Genomic DNA, 21,008 nt, shown 5'->3' on the forward strand with positions numbered 1-21,008 from the left:
TGTGTCTGAAAAGAGATCCTCATCTGTTAACTCTCGTAGGGCGATGTTGGCATTTGTACACAGCACTGTACGCCACTCACATCCTTCCCTATCCATTCCAATCGCAGCGATCCTTTTCGCTGACACCTGTACAGCGTGCAAGTCTAATGATACCACTGATCCTGGTGCTGTGTCGGGACACACTATGGGGCGGAAGAGGAACTCCGCTGGAATCCTCCAGTCCATTCTTCTTAGCTCTGGAATTATGAGGGCCAAAGTCTTTAGCCCTTCAATAAACATTTCCTCATTTTCCGGCAGCCCTCGTACTTCCTGTGTGGTTGTGTAGGCTTGCACTACCAACATCGCACGCAAGGGGCATATCCCGGGTGTAGAACACACTATTCCTCTCTCGGTAAATGATATGGTCATGTTAAGTTTACTCAGGAGATCCCTCCCTAATACATTTATTGGTGAGTGTTCATAATACAGTAAGGGTGTCTTTACAGTTTTACCCCCCACTGTTACATCCAAAGCTTCTGTGAAAGGAACTTCAATTACAGCCCCAGAGAACCCCTGCGTCTCTAACTTCCTGTTAGATAACGGGAACCAGCCCTCTCGGATACATGATTTCTCCGCTCCCGAATCAATCATGAATATGAACTGCTTGTCTCCTATCTGCGCCCCTACCAATGGTTCCTCTGCTGCATTGTAGGTTGTAGATAGAACTGGACACGCAAGTGTTCTCTGTGGGCTGTCCTAGTGCTGGTGCGGGGGCCCCGTTTGCTGTTGTCGCGAAAGGGTTGCCTGGCGTATACTGCATGTTGTCATTGTTTTGTGGGTGGATCTGTGTTCTATACTGGTGCCCCTGTTGCTGCTCAGCATTACCTTGGCCTGGGTTTCTCAGTTGTTGTTGTCCCATTGGAAGACCATATGGGCTCCCCGGGTGGGGATGGCCATACTGTTCTACCTCTTGGAACCCACTGTTGGGTCTAGCTCTGCACTCCCTAGAGTAATGCCCCCGCCTTCCGCAGTTCCAGCAACTCCCTTGTGCACCTCTAGGGCCCTGCCATCCATTTCCTCCCATTCCTCCATATCCCGGTCCACCTCCTCTTCGGCCCTTGTACCCACCTCGTCCCCCTCGAGGGGTCCACTCTTGCCACTGCAGACCTCCGCCTTTCTCCTGCTCATTCCACTGCCGCTGTCCTGCTCCAACCCAATTAGTTGCCACCCTTCCTTGTATTGCTATCGGCCCCTCCTCCTCCTCCTCCTCCTCATCTCCCTCCCTGCTGTGTGGGAGCGCGGCTACTGCTGCTGCAACCTTCACCAACTTTGTCTGTACTAATTTCGCTTCGTCTGCCAATCTTTTCTGCGCCACCTCCTTCTCCCTTTCTTTTATTCGCTTACAATGGTGTACTATTATGCTCTGAATCTCAGGCCATCATTTTGCTTCAATACCTGCTATCTTGTCGGGCGCCTTTTGCACTTCTTTGGGGAGCCCTCTTTTTATAATGAAATAAAATAAAGATGTCGATTGATACCAGGGCGTGCCCGTTTCTGCTCTCTTACTTTCTCCCTAAGTTTGTGCTAATCTCACTTTTTATTCTCCCCCTACTCCTAAAAAAAAAGAAAAGAAAGAAGTAATAGCGGTCACTAATATATTCTCAGTGCCCCCTTTTGCTGTACACTTTTATCTTATATTCCACTTCTTCATATATTCCCAGTACTAGTCAAGATAGCACTATGCGGCGCCGCCTTCCACCCCCTTTCGGAGCTAGGTTCCCGTCACTTTTATCTCTTATTCACCTCTTAATCCTAATGGCCATATGCAAAGTAAAAGCAAGGAAATTTTAGGATGATCCTTAGTAGATCTGCGTACCCCCTCTTCGTTCCCTGTCCTACACTTCTTCCCCCACTCCCTTTACAATCGCTCGCACTCAATACTCACGTGCCCGTCTTGAACCGATAGTCTCGGAAACTGGGTCCGTCCAGGCAGTGTCGCCGTCAGCTCAGCAGTCAGCCCCGGCTCCGGCGAAAGGTACTCAAAGGGGATTTTTCAACTGGGATCCCGTACCCTCTCTCTTTTGAGTGCGCACTTCTTAGTGTACCAGTCGCCGTTGGCGGCCAGCCTCCCGGAGCCGGCTCACCGTACGTATCCCTTTTCGACCGGAGATTCTCGTGCCAAAAGGGGACGGTAATGTTAGATCGGGAAAAAATAATAGTAATGATCACGCTTTCGGGGTCACCACTGAAGGCGAGCGTCCCCAGCCAGCACGATCCTCCCCGCAATGAGAGACAATGACCGACTCTCCCAGGTTGGGAATAAAGCCAAGACAGAGTGCGGGTGAGCTTAAATGGGAGTTTATCAACCAGAATAGGGCATGCAAAGAACTCTGCAAACTCCGAGAGCGCTCTGTCTGACAATCGCAAAGACAGGCGTATATATTTACAAAAAACGTCATAAGAACCTACACACTATAGGGGGCACAAGTTCAATGGGATTGGGTGGCGACGACTAACTATAGGTGCTGCTGCGATGTGGTTGGCCGTGGCTGGAGAACGTCACTGGTCAGCCTCGTGGGTTGGGCTGGGCCTGGCAGGTTGGCAGAGTTCAGCCGGGCGGTGTTGTTGTGCCATCGCGGCCAGTGTCAGAGATGAATGTCTTTTCCTGACTTATTTGCCCTAGGCCATGCACACCGCAGTCATTCAGTCATTGCAATATTATCTTCTTTGGTAAATCTTCCAATAGGCTATTCTACAGGTTAATGCAACACAGGAGGAATGCACCTTGTGAGGGGTCTGATGGTCATTCGTCAGGGCAAGGTTGCCAGTGTCCTGTTGACCGGGGCCATAGGTTGAGGGGCTAAGCTTCAGGGCATGGGACGGACGGTACATGCCTCCCTGTCTTGTTAGATGTGGTTATAAATGTGCCGCTGTGTGTTGTCACAGTGTTGGGTGTCCTGATTGCACAGGGCCATAAGTCTAAGATGATTTGGTGGGTTGTGGGGTTTACGAGGGGGCGCCTTTGGAAGCGTGGGTTCAGGCAGGGGTTTACTGCTGTGCTGTAAATAATGCAGGTGGCGGCCCGTGGCCTTGGGTGCTGCAGAGGGGGCTACACATCTTTGAAGCGGCTCCAGTCTAGTTGGGGGAGGTGGAGCAGCACGGCGCGGGCCTCTGCTCTCATGTATGGCAGTCTTTGCAGGGTGGGAGGAGGAATGGCCTTGCACATATTCACAAAGGTATCTCCCTCGTGTGTTGCCGACTTTAGGTAAAAACATCACAAACATTTGAACGCTCTATAATACTTATTCAAATCACTTTAAAACATGCATTTCAACTTTGCTGAATGTGTCTCGATTATATTCAGTCTGGGCACCTTATTCGTACACTATGTTTTAACAACTACAGTATTTAGTTATATGCATATACATTTGCAGTAAGTGAGGTAGTAGCGGGGTTGGTGGAGTACATAGAAAGTAACCCGCCACTGTACGTGACGGTGGTGGTACATAAGGGGCTTAGACATACACGCGTGACGAGTGCATTCTCGCACACTCTTCACATGTGCCCTCTGTATGGTTACATTCGTTTTCTTGTGTACCCTAGCAGCATTAGTTCAGTTATGGCACAGGACCGCGGGGTGTACGGCTTTCAATGATACATATAAAGAATAATCCCCCGGAATGCTTTTATCATTTGCACACCCCTGCAGGGGTGTGGGTCCTTCACGGCTGGTATCATGTACGATAATTACACAATTTTGCAGGTTTCTTTAATAAAAGTGGTTGTATGGAATGGAAAAAGTGGTTTTCGACATTCACATTTGTGTACCTTTCTGCTTTCATCAGATGACCATTCTACAGATCTTCCCATCGCCCAGGACTTGCTGACCGGGTCATTCTGGGAGCAGTGATACACTGCGGAAGGTGAACTGTTACAATGTTAGTGTATTACGCTAGATCATGTCCGTCTTGTTCGTGGGAACAGGCTCGCAGCGGATCTGCCATGGTGCTGCGGAGACAGGGAGAACTGAAACTTTCCGAAGGTGGAGGCCGCGCTACAGTGCGCTGAGCTCACACCATCTTTAGTAGACAAAATGGTTTCTGAGGCCTAGCTAAATTTAATACGTGCGGGCAATGTCTTCAGCAGGTGAGCCATCCACCACCTGGGCCCTGGTGGTAAGGAGGGGATGCCCGCTGAGCCATGGCCCTCACCTGGGGTGGAGGTGTAGGCAAGGGGGGTCTTTTGGACCATTCCTCCCCTACATGCTTCCGCTGTGATGTTGCTCTTTTTCCTAGTTGGGCAGGCCGGTGCAATAACACGCCTTTTATGCATATTAGTTACTGATATTAATGTCGAGTGGGAGGAAGTAGTGGTCCGTCCAGGTAAGCTGTACGGGGTCCTTCAGGTTGATGTTGCAATTGAGAGCGGTTACCCAGTCAAGGATTCTATCCTTAGAGTGGGTGGGTTTGGAGCATAGTTGAAGGAGGCCATGCTCCTCTAACGCTGTAGCCAGGGCATTGGCTGGGGTGCCGAGAGGGTCGTTAAACCCAAGATTGAAGTCTCCAAGTATAATCATTTGTGCTGAAGGTTTGGAGCTTTCTGCTACTAGTGAGGTGATATCTTCCTCAAATGTGCCAGGTTGGCCCGCGGGTCTGTAAATTAGATGCAACGTGATGGTGCTCTTAGGGGAGGTTTGTAATTTAATTGTGAGATGCTCACATGATTTGAGTCGGAGAGAGGAGGCTAGTCTAATATCAACCGAGGACCTAAAGATGATAGCTACACCACCTCCTCGAGCGTTGGGTCTGTCTACTCTGAGGATGGTGTAGTTGTCGGGGATGGCTAGGGTAAGAGATGGTCCCGCCGCATCGTGCAACCAAGTTTCGGTCACAGTGAGGAAGTCCAGGTTGTTGGTCAGAATAATATCGGCGACTTCTGTGGAATGGGCGACTAATGATCTAACATTTAGGAGAGCTCCTTTTAATGTGGGAGGGGTGGAGTTGATTGAGGTAACAGTGTGAATGTTAGTCTTGTTGGGTGGTTTGGCTGGGCGTTTGCTAGTTCTGTGGTGGGTTCTGGCACTGAGTCTATTGTTACGATCGGTAGGGATGAGGGTAGTAGTTTGAGAGACAGTTAGGTCAGCTTGGCTTTCTTTTCTCTTTGGAGTCAAGGTTGGTACCACAGAGACAAGCATCTCTCCCCTGCTTGGTTATCTTGTGTACCGTTGACATCTGCTGCAACACATGCTGCCTATTGTTTGCAGTGTTATGATTCCTTCTGCAGAGGTTTAATGGGCCTTGGTCAGAAAGGGCAAGGTCGCTTCTCTCCTTGTCACCCTCTCAGTATGCGCCTTCTTTCTCCTCCTCTTGAACTGTCATGCCGGGTTAGCTCTCACATTGTGCCGTCTGCCTTGCTCGTCCTGTGTGCTTGTGCTCCACCTTTTATCCCCGTGGGGAATGGAAAGGGCCATCAGAGTTGTGTGATTCTGATCAATTGCTTGACTTTGCCTGACCATTGTATTGGGACATGTCAGGTAAACAGCTCTGGTGTTAGTCTGTTGTTTTTCGTGTCATGCAAAAGTGTTAGAGTCAGAAAAAGGGCATGGGGTAGTGTTTTGGAATATCCTACGTGATAGGATGGGGAAAAGGTGTTGAAAGAAGGGGGATACCACGTCTCAAACGTCAGTGTCCCACTCCCCAAGGACCCCCCACCCAGGTGATCATCCCTCACTGGTACACCCACAGGAACTGGATTCAATAGCGGTGGCCGTGTCCTGGCCACCTGGATGCCAGATCCCCAGGGACTAGCTTCGGAGACACCTTGAGGTTTCTCACAGGTCCTGCAGATCCCCTGGTATACTGCTCTGCCAGGTATCCTTCCCCCAAAATGCTCACTGCCTGATGTGTTCCTTTCACCAGGACTACTACTTCTTCTCCGATGCAATGTCTTTTAGCACAACAACATTGAATTACTTCACTGTGGTTCTATTTACTTGAGGTATGACTTGTTCCAATTTTCCCCATACTAATATCGCATATATGGAAACTTGTACGCCCAGGGGTCCACTGTGGCTCTGGGTGGACTCAGAGGTGTTTTGTTGCGTTCCAGACCCGTGGCATGTCGTTGTGAGGAAGCTTCCCCTCTGGGACAGCCTCCGTTGCTCTGCAGATGTTCCTCTGGCTCTCCCCGCAGTTTCCAGATCACCCACTGGCTTCTCTCCCCGACCGGGACCAAAGACTTCTGCCTGTCAGCCCGACCGCGTCTCTGGCAGCTCCACTGCTGCGGCCGGTGTTCAGATGGTCCCTCAGCTGTGCCTGCGGCGTCCTTCCTGGACTCGCGCCAATCTGGTAAGTAACTGTGGTAAGTGCAAGTTGATCTCGGGAATTGCCTGCCTTCTCGTTCTCCACCGGTACGGTCGCTTCTCATACCGCTTCCTTCTCCTGCAGTTCTAGTGCAGACATTATCTTTAAATGTCCTGGGCACTCGTGATCTTTTCAAACAACTAGACTGCACACTCAGAATTGAGTTTTCTTCAATCTGCATTAACACCTCGCTCCTCTTCCTCGTCTCAGTACTTACGTTTGAAACAGGAGATGTTAGGTTTGGGTTAACTGTGTGTAAGGTATTAATGGTATCTTGACTAGAATGTTTTTTTAGGAAGGGTTTTCTGGGTTCTACAACGAGAGGGATTTATGCAGTGACAAGCCATTAAGAACTTAAGAATAATGAGATCTTCCTCTCTGGAAAGTGGAGACTACTGTGTCTCTCCCTATGTGGTCACCACTTTCCCCTGACAGTCTCCTCCCATGTGATCCTACCTCATAATACCACCCCCATGGTCAGGATCAGGTAGCGGATGCCGTCCCCTGGCCACATGGGAGAAGGTCTCTGGTTGGGGAACAGTGATGACTCCATAGGATTCAAAACAAGAAAAAGTAGTTACACCGAAAGCTTGCAAAAAGCCAGGGTATAATATTGAACAGTACCAAAACACACTGAAAAAAATACCCTTGAGCAATGATCAATAGACCAATTCATGAAACAATTCATGCTTTTTTATTTTTGACTTATTTCTGTTAATTGTGCATGAAATTCATAATCAATATAACATAATCGTAACTCATTGTCATAAAGGAATATTTATAACCTGGAGCAAAACCTTCTCACACACATTCACGGGAATCAATACAAGCCCCTCTATATTTCTGTCATCCACATACTTACCACATGCATACCATTCAGACAAACCAATTCATAAGGAAAACCAAAAAGATACAAAACAAAAACCCAATGTGCATATTGTAATGGATATGGTCGTTCAACAAAAACAGGGGTGTCACAAAATTATGGACATTACTCCACCTCTTCTTTCAATCTAGAACCTTAGCCAATAATTGAACTAAACTTAAGGTAGTTGGTGATATCGTCAGTTATCACAGTACAGGGCTTGATTGACAGGGTGTTTGTATCTGATGTCGTCGACTTGAGTTTCGGCTTGAATGGTCCTCAAGATGGCAATTGGACCAGCCTCATCAGGGCGAGATAAAATAAGGTGTCGACAGAGAAGGGTCGTAACAACTACAATAAACACAAAATATGGGCTCACTCTCATAAAAAAACTAACAATGTAACCAAAACAATTGATAAAAATGTATGTTATTATAAAAAAAGCATTGAAGGACAATGCTCTCAAACTATATACTTAATAAGAAAAACAGACTGTAACCCAGTGCAGTCCCCTCAATGTGCCCACTCCGGACAAAGTAAGCCTAATTCTGGCCAAAACCCCTTGTGTTACCGGGGCTAGCCAATGGCAGGGGTGTGTGGCTAGTGGACATAAAATTAATTGATGTTGCCAATTCATGCACATGTCATGCCGTCCTAATGCTTGGAATTCAAAGACAGGTGACTTGACAGTGAGAGAACCCTTTGGTGGCTAATGGTTGCCTAGGGGTGCAAAGTCGAAGGGACCTGTTAATTGTCACCCTAGGTGTGATGGAGACAACTGCAACAGAACCTCCATGTAAAATGGGCACCTGTGCCAGTGTTGTGAGGCACTGGTAAAAGCATGCATGATGCAAAAAGCTCACTGAATAGGTTACCCATGAAGGGGTGTCTCAGAAGAAAACCGTTGCTGAATCGTGTAATGTTCAACAGGGCTGCAATAAAATATAGAGTCAAGTATACATGTCTGAAAGCCTAGGGAGCGCCCAGTAAGGAGCATGATGAGGGTCCACCCAAGTGTAATTACTGAGCCGGTACCGGGATAAGGATTCCTAAGCAGCGTACGTCGACCCAGCGTCGCCGGTGCAATGTTGCATATTGACGGGGCCAGTGCGAGGTAGAATTCCAATGACCAAGTTGTTTCACTGACTGGAAAGAAAGTCACGCATTAATTCAGTACTGTCTAGTGGTACTGCAAACATGAAAACACACTCCCTCTTGTCGGGTGAGAAAGCGAGCACAGCCTTACCTAACTCCTGCTAATTAAGGATCTTGCGTGTCACGCTGAACGGTCTGAACTAATGTCATGACAAACCTCTGAGTTGTAGAACACAAGTCCTGCCGAACTTCTTACTGATATCTACAGAGATCAGGAATCTGGCCGGAAGCTCAAGTTGCGGTGCCCCAGTGGTGGACAAAATCTAGAGAGGAAACAAGACTGGGACTCTTCAGTGTAACGATGGGATCCCAAAGGCGGCCATCTTGGATGAGTGCATCAAGTTGTAGATTTGTGGATGATGGCTAACTGAATAACGCAGACCACTGTAAGACAAGGGGTGTTGGCTCAGTTCTTGTGCGTATCCGAGATCTATGGCCGTTAATCCGAATCACCTTTCTGGTGTTCACACCAATGTACAATAAATTGCATGGGCATCTAATGCCATAAATTACATTACTGCTCTGCCAATTTGTAAATTGGCATAACTACCACACAGAATTGTGATGTACAAAAGTTGTGGCTCGAAAAGTAAATTGACAGGCAGTGCAATTACCACACGGATAGTGGCGAACTGAAGGTGCCATGTTGTCTTGCCATGCTGCTTGCAATCTATTTTCTCACAACCCCCGGGTAAGGGGAATAAATCTTGAATGTACCAGACTGTCATGCACATTGCGGCCCTGTTTGAGCGCAAACAGATGTGGTCCCATGGTGCACCCCGTGCTGGTCACCAAATTCCAATGTTTTTTAATCAGATGTTTAATCTTAGCTGTCTGTCTGGAAAACGTGGTGACACAAACAATCCGTTGTTGCTAATTTCTAATTCGGGGAGTCAACAAGTCTCCCTCTGTGTAATGTGCCCTTTTGGCTGCTTGTTTAATGGACTTCCACGTGATGAAAGTCTGTCCGTCGGAACCCGGGAATGGTAAGTATAGTCGTCCACATATGTGCAGTTCCGCCGAATCCTAAAGAAATGGCTGTATGGTAGATTGTCCTTGAGTGATTGTGGTTGTTGACTGGTGTGCAATAGCAGTGTATTTCTGTCAGTTTCTTTGCGAAACTCCATATGATTCATCACACCAGCTTCATCGCCTCTGCTAAGCACTCCAACCTATCGTCTCTCCTAATTCTCCTTGACCTATCTGCTGCCTTTGACCCCGTTGATAACTCTGATCTCCTTAATACTTTCTTTCTTCTTGGGATTTATGATCAAGCCCTTGCCTGGATTGAATTCGACCTGGTAACTCACCAATTCTCTGTCTCCTGGAGCAATAATACCTTTCAAATCCCTCCTCTAGCTGTTGGTGTTCCACAAGGCTCTTGGGTCCTCCCCACTTCACCTCTGCTCTTGGGGCACTAATCTCCCCCTTTGGGTTCTTGTGCCAACTCTTCTTCTCTTTTCCGAAACTCACCTCTGATCTTTCTATCAAAATTTCAAACTGTCTTTCTACCAATAAATATTGGATGGTTTTGTGCTCTCTGATTTTAAACTCAACCAAAACAGAGGTGCTCTTCTTCCCTGCCAAGTACTCTCTCTCTCTCTCATCTCTTCCCCTGCTTATGCGGTTCCCACCTCCCCTACTCTTCAGATAGAAACCTCTGTGTCATCTATGATCCTTTCCACACCTTCTCTACTTTCATCACCAAAACTGCAACAGCGGCTCGCCACAAACTCCTAAATATTATGAAAATATGGCATCTCCTTTCTTTCTACACCGCCAAGCATCTCTTAACCACTCTTGTCTTCTTTAGAACTGACTACTGTGCCAGCATCCCCTTTGGTCACCCCAACTATGCTTTCAGTCCTGTCGACAAGACCATTAACTTTGCTACCAGAATTCTCTTTGAACTCCCTCCCTTCACACTTACTTGCTCGTATTGTCACCAGGTTTGATGGCTTCTTTGCAAGTCTGTTCAGTGTCACGCACCTATGCCACACATGCACTGCTGCGGCCCGTAACCTCCTGCCCAAGCCACGCACAGTGCCCCCACTTACCTGTTGGCACCTCGTCTCACGGCGCCTATATCCACGTTGGCGCTGGTCCTTTGGGCATGGATTGCCCCATCCTGGTTTCGGGTTCACGCTACGATGAGCGCCGCCATGGCCACACTACTGAGCATGCGCCCGGGGCCTGGCTCCTCAGTTTCACGCATTGCGTACTATGGTGGCAAAGGCGCTGGTTGGCAAAATGCCCCAACCAGACGCAAGAGACTCTCTTTGGTGCCGTGGGCTTTTTGAAACCCCTGGTCACAGCTACAAGGCGCGTCATCTTGCGCTTCAGTAGACAACTAGGTTGCTACTATTCCCTACATTGTGCTGCCTTGCCTTGTTCCTGTTTCCTCTAGTTCTAGCCCTTCAGTTTCTTTCTTTTCCTTCCCAGATCTTTCCCTGCCATCATTACTATCCACCAGTCTTTCTGCCAGTCGATTAGCAGTCCTTTTGCCAGACCTCCTACCATTCCTTGTGCCAGTTACCCTTCCAGTACTCTTGTCTGCCAGCTCTCCGGCCAACCAGTATACCTGCCATTCCTTGTGTTCCTCTTGCTTGTCTGCCATCTCCTGCTTTTCCCAGCCTGACTGCCTACCTGCCAACTTGCCTACAAACTATCTTCTATTTCTCTGGCCACGGATGTTCTCCATTCCTGTTCCAGTGGGCTCTACCTGATTCACCTGTTATTGGATCCTACGATACTCACTGTGCCTCCCCTGTCAGTGTTTGCACTATCCTTACACCACAAAATACAGGATAGTCATCCACATGCTGTGGGGAGTTGGGTTAATAACACTAGGTACCACCTTCCTGGGATTTGTCAAGCCGATTTCCCGCATCACAAAGACAACTCGTCTGACGGCAGTCTGTTGCAAAGGATCACCATGCCAGATCAGTTCAAAACCAAACTGAAAGCCTACCTCCTCACCTTCGAGTTAAGCTCTTAGCCTACCTCTCATCTGCCTTAAAGCTTACATTTTTCCCTCGCCTCTGTCCCTCACTTGCTTTGCTTCCACTCTAGCACTTCATCTATCATGGTCATATCACAAGCACAGCTGTCCATACCGCCTACCTGCGCGTATAAACGGCTAATGTTGGTTGTCCTTAATCTATTTATGTCCACTTATTTATTGTCCACGGTGACTGTTCCGTTTACTCCCCTCTACAACCTGGTCAGAATTTCCCCCAAACTCCCCCCATTGTAAGAAGCTCCCTGCTTCCTGTCAAATCTGATTTCTTATCTATTGTACATTCTTTTGTGATCAAAAAGGCATAGCTCCTGCCTGTATATAAATAAATGAATGAATAACATATGAGCGTTGAACAGGGCAGTCATGTACAGTACAGGCCCCTTTCAAAGTGATTGGCTTGGTGTCTGACCTGTATGTGTTACCGCCCTCTCGTAAAGACCAGAATCTTGCCTTCCATTACATGGACGGATATAAAGACACTCGGCAGCCAACAGAAGAGAGAATCAGTTGGAGAGCGAGAAGCGCCAGCCTGCACAGCCATTCAGAGGAGGGAGCCTCTCCCTTGCAGGGGGAACAGAGTGAAAGAGCCATGCAGTCGGTATGGTGGGTAGAGACCCAAGGCAGGCTGCGGAGCGCTGCCACTTTGACCAAGGCGGGGAGTCTGACAAGCTTGGAGCTGCCGAGCAGGGAAGCAAAACCACACCCGATCGGACTTACATGTCCGTCTGCATGTCTGACGCCAAAATCACATAGAGGAAGAAGAGACACCAGAGGCCTGACTGCACAGGCCAGAGCCAGGTCAGGAACGCGGGTCTGTGCTGGCATGGAGCGACCGCCTCCTTTAGTGAATGCCACCACTGGAAAACAGGTACGTAGTAGCCTACAAGGAGCGGGTGGAGGCTGGTGAGGCCACAACTCAGCCCAGACTGGGCTGAGAATTTGCATACCCGAAGAGAGGGGTAATGAACTGAGGAGCAAAGAAGGCTTGAGCAGACTGGTAGCCTACGCTCAGCTGAGAATCCGCTGTTCCCATGTAAAAGGGAAACTAACTGAGATGCAACGTAAGGTCAAGCAGACCCATAGCGCATGCCAGTCTGAGAATCCACATATCCAATGAGAACGAACTGAGAAGGGATGCCAGGCTGATCGGGCTCATGCTAGGCTGAAAGTTCCCCTACCCCATGAGAGGGGGAACAAACTGGGAAACAAAGCATGGTTCTGCAGGCCCATAGCCCATAACCGAGGAGGTGGTGCGAAAACAGAACCGCAAAGTAAGGTTGGAGAAGCCCAAAGCCCACCTAGGGCTCAAAATCCAAATACCTCTTGAGGGATTGATAGAAATGACAACCAGAACAGGGCGAAAGAGACCCATTGCCCATGAGAAGGTTACCCATCAGGATCCCGCCCTCATGGCCTGGAGTTGGCCAACCAGTACCCCAAGAGGTGAAGGTCAGGAGAACTTGTTACTTCTAAGAAGAAGATTGCATCCCGGGTGGCGGTGTAAAGTATGAACTGTTGGAACTTCCTGACGAGGTCGCTGGGAGACATGCATCTCTTTACGTGGACTAATGCAAGAGGCCAGGCCCTGGAAGAGATTGTGAGAACTAATCCTAGCCTGCACTAAGGCCTATGTTCCTTTCTATTCAGAGCGGTATGGCAGAGGTGTTAGGTTAGCATAGCTTTGTACAGAGGACACAGTTCCTTTGTAAGCCGTCCTGACAAGCACTCGTTTATTGTTTTGTAGAGTAAGGAAATCATCTTACAAGTAGGGTTTAGAGCAGACATTTCTTCTTTTAATAAAAGTGTCTGGTCTGTCTCCTATGTCTGACCTACCACATACCGTAACGAAACAATAAAGCAACGCGATGCTGCCCTCTTGGCTTACTGTAACCTGGGCACATTCATCCCCCAGCACTGTGGAGGAAAATATAAAGAAGAGGAGTTTGCCTTATAAAGTTGTCTGGGCACTGCTTTGTAGGAAGTATAAGGCACCCTTGATGAACTCCATAGATTTTACCAGTAAAGACCATGCATAAATAAGGTTGTATACTCATTGACCTTTTCACAATTGACCTCGGGAGAATTGACCTCAGGAGAATTGACCTAAATGAGGAGGTCATTTAGGACATATATGCGGGGGGAACCCCCCGCAAACCCCTCACCCAATCCAAAACCCCCTGCAACTCCCCACCCAATACCCTTATATTATTTATAATCCAAACCCAACCCAATACATATATAAAATAACTAAAATAATATAAAGGTCAGTTGTGCAGAAGGTCAATTAGGACCACAATACTTAGGTCAATTGTAAAAGGTCAATTTGGGTAATACCATTAATAATGAGTGCCTCCTGTGTTTTGTGAGGTGTATCAAGAAATTGGGACAGGGGCAAGAAATGTTGAGCAGTTTGCCTGTTTATTTTAAATATTCAGAAACGGGAGGACCAAGCGCCTAGAGGAGCCAGGGGCAGGTTCTAGAACAAAACATGGATCAGCTTTACAACAGTGTTGGGGTAAGGTCAACTCAAAGGTGCTCCTCTTCAATTCCTCGGGTTCAAGTCCTCTGGGAAAGTGTCTCTTCCCGAAGCTTAATGCATCTCGGCCCTCTTCCAGGTACCCTACACTAAAACACAAACGTTCAAATGGATGTGGGCCCGAGCTAACACTATGATAAAACACAAAACCAAATAGTTCTGACCAACATAAAGTCAAAGATCCATAGGTGTCGGCCACCACAAGTACTCGCAGGGTTGAGCAGGATGGTGTAGTGATCTGGTCCTCCTCTGATTCTTTAAGCATTCTTGTCAGACCTTTGGGTTTGCTAATGGTCTGCCTCCTGTGGGTTTCTTTAGGTTCTGGTAGATTTTTCTCCTGGATTCCCCCACAAGGTTTCCACCCAGAACAGGGCCTTCTGGTTTGTCCTTTGGCTTTCAGGGATCCCCAAAAGATCTTTCTCAAGTCATCAGGAGGTTTTCTTCTTTGGGTATGCAGGTTCTTGAGTTTCTCAGGTATCTCACAGACCTGTTTCAGCTGTCCGTGGACAGGGCTGTCCCTCAGATCCGGTTCTTGGAGTTCTCCTAGTCTGTGCTTGTTACCTGTAGCTCTTTTCTTCAGACGTCTCCTTCTCTGGCTTCTGTGGGGTCTCTCGTAGATGTGCTTTGTCAGTCTGTCTCTCAGCCCTTCAGATCCTCTAGGTCTTTCACAGATCTGGTGTGTTGTTGCACTGTAGATCTTTATCTCTTTTGGGTGGCTGGTTTCACATGGTTTACTAATAAACCTGATTTGTTTCCTCCATATTCGTCTCTTCCTAAAACCTTCAGGTTCTCTGGGAATCTCGTCGACCTGGTTCACCGGTTTTATGGCAGGTTTGTTCCTCAGACCTTATAGTTGTTTGGTTTCTCTGGGGTCTCTAATAGTCCTGCTTTATTGCTTTTTTGTGGGTCTGTTCCTCAGACTTTCTGGTTGCCTGGTTTCTACAGGGTTTCTCAAAGACCTGCTTCATTGCTTTTTTATTAGGTCTGTTCCTCAGACCTTCTGATTCTCGAGAGTGTACATTTCTAACCCCCTCATCTGTGGTCTTTTCAGGCAGATGGTTTTCAAGCTCCGTCGCCAGCGGTCACCTTGCTTCCTTAATCTAGATGGTGAGAGGGTTTGGATGTAGGCTTGTCAGCCTGCCCTTCCTACAGGCCTGGACTCTTCGAGGGGAAGAGGCTTAGCAGCGTCTCTTTCATGCTTTTGCCTAGTTTTGTAGGGCTGGTCTGTCCTTCAGCAAGCAACGTACTTGCTTGATGTGATCCAGCAAGTGTGCTACCTTTCCTCAGGTAGTGGCTTCCCCTCTAATCGCTATCGACTTATCTGCCTTCCTGCTCGGTCCTGGCCTCTTTTATACCCCCGGGTGAGAAAGCTCTGAGCGACTCTTGCAGGGATTGGTTTGTTCTACAATGGTCTCACCGTCATGAGGATTCAGCGTCTTTGATGGAGCCCAGAGGATCCCTCTCCAACCACTCACTTGAAGGAAAATCAGGTCACAGCTTGGCCTACCCAGTCCCCTGTATCTTGACCCTGCTACACAACAGATTTGGAGAAGGTCCAGCTTGCCGCAGTTTGCATAGAAGGTCCCATTAAAGTCAGAAAGTGCAGACATGAAAGAAGAGGAAATGAGTTTCAGTGCAGTGCGATGGGTAGACCTTTCCGTGCTCTGGGCACCCGAGTAATATTTGATCCACGCAGTGAATGAGTATGAGAGGAATGCAAGACCGCCACCAGCTCCCTGGCTAAGCACTCTCTTAGTCTTCAGAACTCAGCAGTTTCATGCATGCATGCGCTCAATTATTTCTGAAAATACATTTTTAATTCTCCCAGATTCTGCAGGATTTTGCCAGTTCTTCTTGGACTGTCCGGTGGAGTCCTGCCTGAAGAGGAATCGCAAAAGAACAAGCTCACTACCCGATGAAACCATACAGCTGATGAGTAGGAAACTAGAACGGCCCAACCCAGAGAAAAACCCTTGGGAACAGCGGAGCCTATGCCTGGATATATCGGAGTGCACTTGGAATAAGTATGACCATCTGTAATGTGGGCTCTGGTCTGGCAACTGAAGTGGGAGGGGAAGTCGATACACCACATATATGAATGGCAGTACTTCTGTCAAACCTGTGTGATCACTCATGCAAAAAGGTCCAGCCATTCACTCATGGGGGATCCCCTCTGCTGCCATTTCACATGCCAAGAAGTTTCCCTGGGCTACACCCTACCCCATCACCCTAGACAGTCATGACAATGACCTGCTGGCTGTTGTTTTAGAATTTGGTAGTGTGAGGGGCCAGTGAAGCAATAGCGCTCATCAGGGGTAACTAGTGACAAGGACCTTTACTGAAGCCGTAGCCTGGTACATGCAGTGGTTGTGTGCATGTGTGTGATTGAGCACTACACGTTCTGCATCACATCGTGAGAACAGAAAAGTCACAATTTATCACAGTAACATTTGTTGGAGAATCATTTCAGCCATACCAATGCACTGATGAGCAGGGAAGGAGCAATGTGACAGGGGTAGCAACTGTGTAAGGGGCTAGTACAACTCGTAGGCTGCTTACTCATTGCAGCCGTTTCCCCACTTTCTTTTAGGCATTATTATAGGGGCCAGCCCCCCATAGCTGCACGACCCTTCCCTAACTTCAAACTACCCGTACAATTTAAAAAGATACCCTAACCTGACACCCCCTCTAAAAATGCCCCAAAAAATGCAGCAAAATGGGAGCAAAGAGTTGGCCCCTGCTGGTTGGGCCGGTACTGTGCTGAAATGGATGAATCTTGTCCACGTGCTCCATGAATAATTACAAAAGTGCATCTCTGTCTTCCAACAGGAAAGTGAGGGAGCTGCTACAGCTTGCTTTGGAGACTCCAGTGAAATATCTGCCTGAAAACACAGAGCAAAAGGTGAGAGGAAGAGAAAATGCAGAGCTTTTTGGAGATACACGCGTCTAAGAGCAACACAACGTCACAGCCTGATTTAGGGGCAAGAAAGGACGAGAGATATGGGTTGTCCTCTTAGGGTGGGAGTTAACATGTGAAGCAGTTGAGGGTGGAATGACTGTTCTGTGAATTCATGTAGGTGCTTTAATGTGAACAGATGAAAGGTGGAGTTATGTTTGTCAGTGTTGACAGATTGGAGATCCTCTTATGTGAGTTATCGATATATGTATTTGTGAAAGTGTGTTTGTATTTTCGGGTTTGGCTCCAGCCCCATAACAGTTGGTGGGCTGAGATTTTGGCTAAGGTCCGGCAGCTAGACCCATTAGAACGCCGTACACCAACCTACTGCCAATCCCTAGAATAAAAAGGGCGAGAGGAGGTGGCGCAAGCTTGCCTCTCATTGCATCCAGGCAATGGAACTCACTGCCTCAGTCCATCATAAAGGAACCCTCTCATCTTGCCTTCCACAAGGCCGTCAATGTATATTCTGTATGATGTTCGCACCACAAATGTAACTTGCTTCCCTCTGTTTCCCTCTGTTGCCCGCTGCCTGCTGCCCAAGATGCATCCAAACCTCCACTGTAAGGAGTTAACCACTCTTGAAAGATGAAAGGGCTACTGTAACCATGCAATTCACCAAGAATGTATTCTCACTTGCATGCAGGCTAATGTAACCAATCGCCCACCTTGCTCCTGCAACTAAGACATATTCATGTAACAGCACCTCGATGCTCCTGGGCTGTGTGAGCGCTTATATAAATGCAAATAAATACATTAAATAATTACCAGTCTGGGGTGTACTGACGAAAGTGAAATTTGACCAACTCCGCCTATTCGCCCTGCATGGGGGTGGAGCGGGGTCTGGCCCAGTGCTATCAATATAGGTGATTTCGGGAGATTGACGATTTTTCAAAACTAGGAAGTTATGACACAATAAAACATACACAGAGCTATAGCAGACTCCCACGTGCATGTCAACCACAGACGCGGGCAGCGCTGCGTGGTACCACTAGTTTTTAATAGTTTGAGCTGGAGGGAGGGTGGGGTTATTCTTATGTAAGTTGCTACAAACTGTTGGAGGGGAAGTTAGGCAAATGTGATCTGGTGGAGAGTGAAATTACTCATGTGATTAGGTGAAGTTACATTCCAATCCGGTGTACGGTGGGTTTAAGCTTTATATTAAGATTGGAGGTTGAATATAGTACTACGTGAGGAGGTGGAGGCTGGAGGAAGGTTTATGTGCCCAGTTGGAGGGTGGAGATAGTCCTTCGTGAACAGGTGGAGGCTGGAGGAATGTTTATGTGCCCAGTTGGAGGGTGGAGATAGTCCTTCGTGAACAGTGGAGGCTGGAGAAAGGTTTATGTGCCCAGTTGGAGGGTGGAGATAGTCCTTCATGAACAGGTGGAGGCTGGAGGAAGGTTTATGTGACCAGTTGGACGGTGGAGATAGTCCTACGTGAAGAAGGGGAAGTTGGATGAAGGGTTATTTGCCTGAAGAAGTGGAGGCTGTATGAAGAGGTATGTACCCAGTTGGAGGGTAGAGATAGTCCTACGTGAAGAAGTGGAGGCTGGATGAAGAGATATGTGCCCAGCTGGAGGGCGGAGATACCCTGCTGCAAACAGGGTAGGTGTAGTTACTCTGAGAATGGATAGACAGTCGACTTGCTCTCATAGGAAGGTTTGGTAGTGCTCTGTGTAAAGCAATAAGTGGCAGAAGTGCATTCATGTAAATGGTTGGAGGAGGGCGGAGTAAAACCTATGTGAATAGGTGGAGGTTGATGAACCTTGTTCATAGGTGGAGGGTGGAGGCTCTCTGGTGTAAATAGGTGCTTTTATATTGTGCAGTGGTGGATGGCGCTGTTACTCCTTTGTGAAAAGGAGGAGGGTGGGGTCAATCCTTTGTGAGCAGATGGTAGGGTTTTTTTTGGACAGGTGGATTGTCAATTAACACTCGTGTCCAGATGGGGACAGGAATTGCTCTGATATGAAAAGGTGAGGGTGCTTCCTGTTCCCATATGAGTATTTATTCATTCATAGATTTGTGATTTGCAGCGCGCCGCATGCACATATAAGTTGTGAATCATCACTATTGTTATGTAGCTGTAGAAGAGGTTGATTCTTGCTTTTCATTCAGGGGGCTGTAGAAACGTTTTCCCCCTTGGGAGTAAACCCCAGAGTGTATTTTGGTAGCCGTAGTAGTCACTGCAAATCATTGGTTGTAATAGGTTATTTATAACTTGCTTAATACCCAGAGGTTTCTAAGCGCGGACCCGGGGATCGAACCTGTGTTTCTCCGTGTCATCTTGCATCCAAGGTGAGCACGTGGCCGCTGAGCTATCCTCCCAAGACTGATGATATACAGAGCTTTGGAAGTGAACCTCAGCGTAGATTGAGCTGTTGCCCCGCTGTACCCTGACTTTCTTTTCTTATGACACAGGACGCTGACCGTGCCATATCTGCATCCAACCTCCTCCACCAGACGGATCAGGCATTCAGACGCATCGTCTCTCAAACCATGAAAAAGGCAGAAGGTAAGCTGACCCCACTGCTGCGGCTGACCCCACTGCTGCGGCTGACCCCACTGCTGCGGCTGACCCCACTGCTGCTGCTGACCCCACTGCTGCTGCTGACCCCACTGCTGCGGCTGGCCCCACTCCTGTTGATTTGAAGCTGCAGTGCTAACAGTTCCCCCTCTGTTGCTTGTCTCTGTCTTTCTGTTGTGGTGTGGTCGGAGATTAGTGCATATAAACAGAGAACGTAGTCCTCTCTCTGAAGGAAAAAGCAAAGCTGAAGGCATTCGGCCCTATGAGTCGACAAGTAAGACAATGCAAAGATCTGGCTTCAAACAGAATTGCTCCCTTCCACCCATAGGTTTTGAAAAAGGTTGAGTTGTGATGAAATCCAATCTTAACCGGGTATTTTACTGATGTTGTGGTGTCTAAAAGTTCCTAGAATCCTGCAACTTAACATGTTAGTCCTGCTTTTCGAGAAGGTTCCCACAACTGAAGCAAAACCATGCAAGCCATTTAGTTTCATCATCAAACATGATTTTGCGGAGCCACCAGGGGGCGCTGAGATGTGCTGACGCTTCTCAGCCGATCTCCTCCCCAGGGTGCTGCATTTAAGAGCTAGGAGCCCCCCCAGCCTTCATGTAGCCCGGCCCTGACCCCCCCTGGAGACCTCTGATGAAGTCAGGAACCGGCGGAGCGGAAATCTGTTTTTTTTGGTGCCGGAATCACGAAGATCGCAGCACCGTGTCGGGAGATTCTCGGAGCCCGGTGAGCGTATCCATTGTGTCCCGAGGTGGGGGAGGAGCAGAGGCCTGTGGATCGCTGTGGTCTTTCATAGCGCTGTTGACGTCTACCCCCCCCAGCGTTGTGGTGTGCCGTTGCGGGAGGCCTCCCGATTTGCAGGAGGAGGCTCTGGTGGCCGGAGCCAACGAAGAGACCCGGCGCGGGAAACATTGGAGGGAGTTCGTCTTTCGCGGGCCCTGTGCTGTCCTCCGCTGGCCTGGCAGTGACAGTGTGGAGTCTGGTCCCGGAGGAGGAGCGGCGGAGGGGGTGTCGGCCCGGGTGCTGCTGAGGTGAGCCGCTTGCGGGGCCTGTTTGTGTCTGCCGGTGCCCAGGCTCGGTTTTGGGGGCGGCCCCTTCCCCCCCCCCACCCAGCGGTGTGGACATAAGGAGCACGTCGTGCGGCTCGCATCCCCTGGCCGTGAGGATCATTCAAGAGGAACGTCTCCATTGCTGGTTGCACCCGGTAGTATTCTGCTGGAGGACCCTTTTCCCGCGTTGGGGCCAGTCGGGAGACGAATGTGGGACCCCTGGGCTGCTGGTTGCGGAATGTGTGTTTTCGTGCTTCAGATCCATGGGCCCTGAGTTTGGAGTCTCCGGGCCGGTGATTGTGGTCCCAGTGTTGGTGGAGTTTTCCCACATTTAATCGAGCCTTCCTGGCTGCATCTGGATTTACAAGGCCTCTGCAATTTCATTAAAAGGTGACAATGTGGAGGAGTTGATGTACGTTATGCCAGGAAGTCTCTGGCCAGCATACATAGAAGGCCTTTATTGTAGCGGAGCTGGCCGGCTCCACTCTCTTTAGAGGTTTGGTAACCTGGGTTTGAGGAATGCCACGATGGAGTACTACTCGAAGTAGTGC

At 48.6% G+C, this 21,008-nt stretch overlaps 1 protein-coding gene across 1 annotated transcript in view; it reads left to right on the forward strand.

Annotated features, from left to right (window-relative positions):
* PSTK (phosphoseryl-tRNA kinase) overlaps positions 1-21,008 on the forward strand; it is a 90,274-nt gene that overhangs the window by 42,189 nt on the left and 27,077 nt on the right. Inside the window, exons 3-5 of the mRNA XM_069612015.1 lie at positions 15,748-15,943; positions 16,749-16,821; positions 19,294-19,387. Coding sequence (XP_069468116.1) covers positions 15,748-15,943; positions 16,749-16,821; positions 19,294-19,387 — 363 coding nt within the window. The remainder of the gene's footprint in view (positions 1-15,747; positions 15,944-16,748; positions 16,822-19,293; positions 19,388-21,008) is intronic.

Source organism: Ambystoma mexicanum, chromosome 8, assembly GCF_040938575.1.
Source record: "Ambystoma mexicanum isolate Mex_15411 chromosome 8, UKY_AmexF1_1, whole genome shotgun sequence".
NCBI lineage: Eukaryota > Metazoa > Chordata > Amphibia > Caudata > Ambystomatidae > Ambystoma > Ambystoma mexicanum.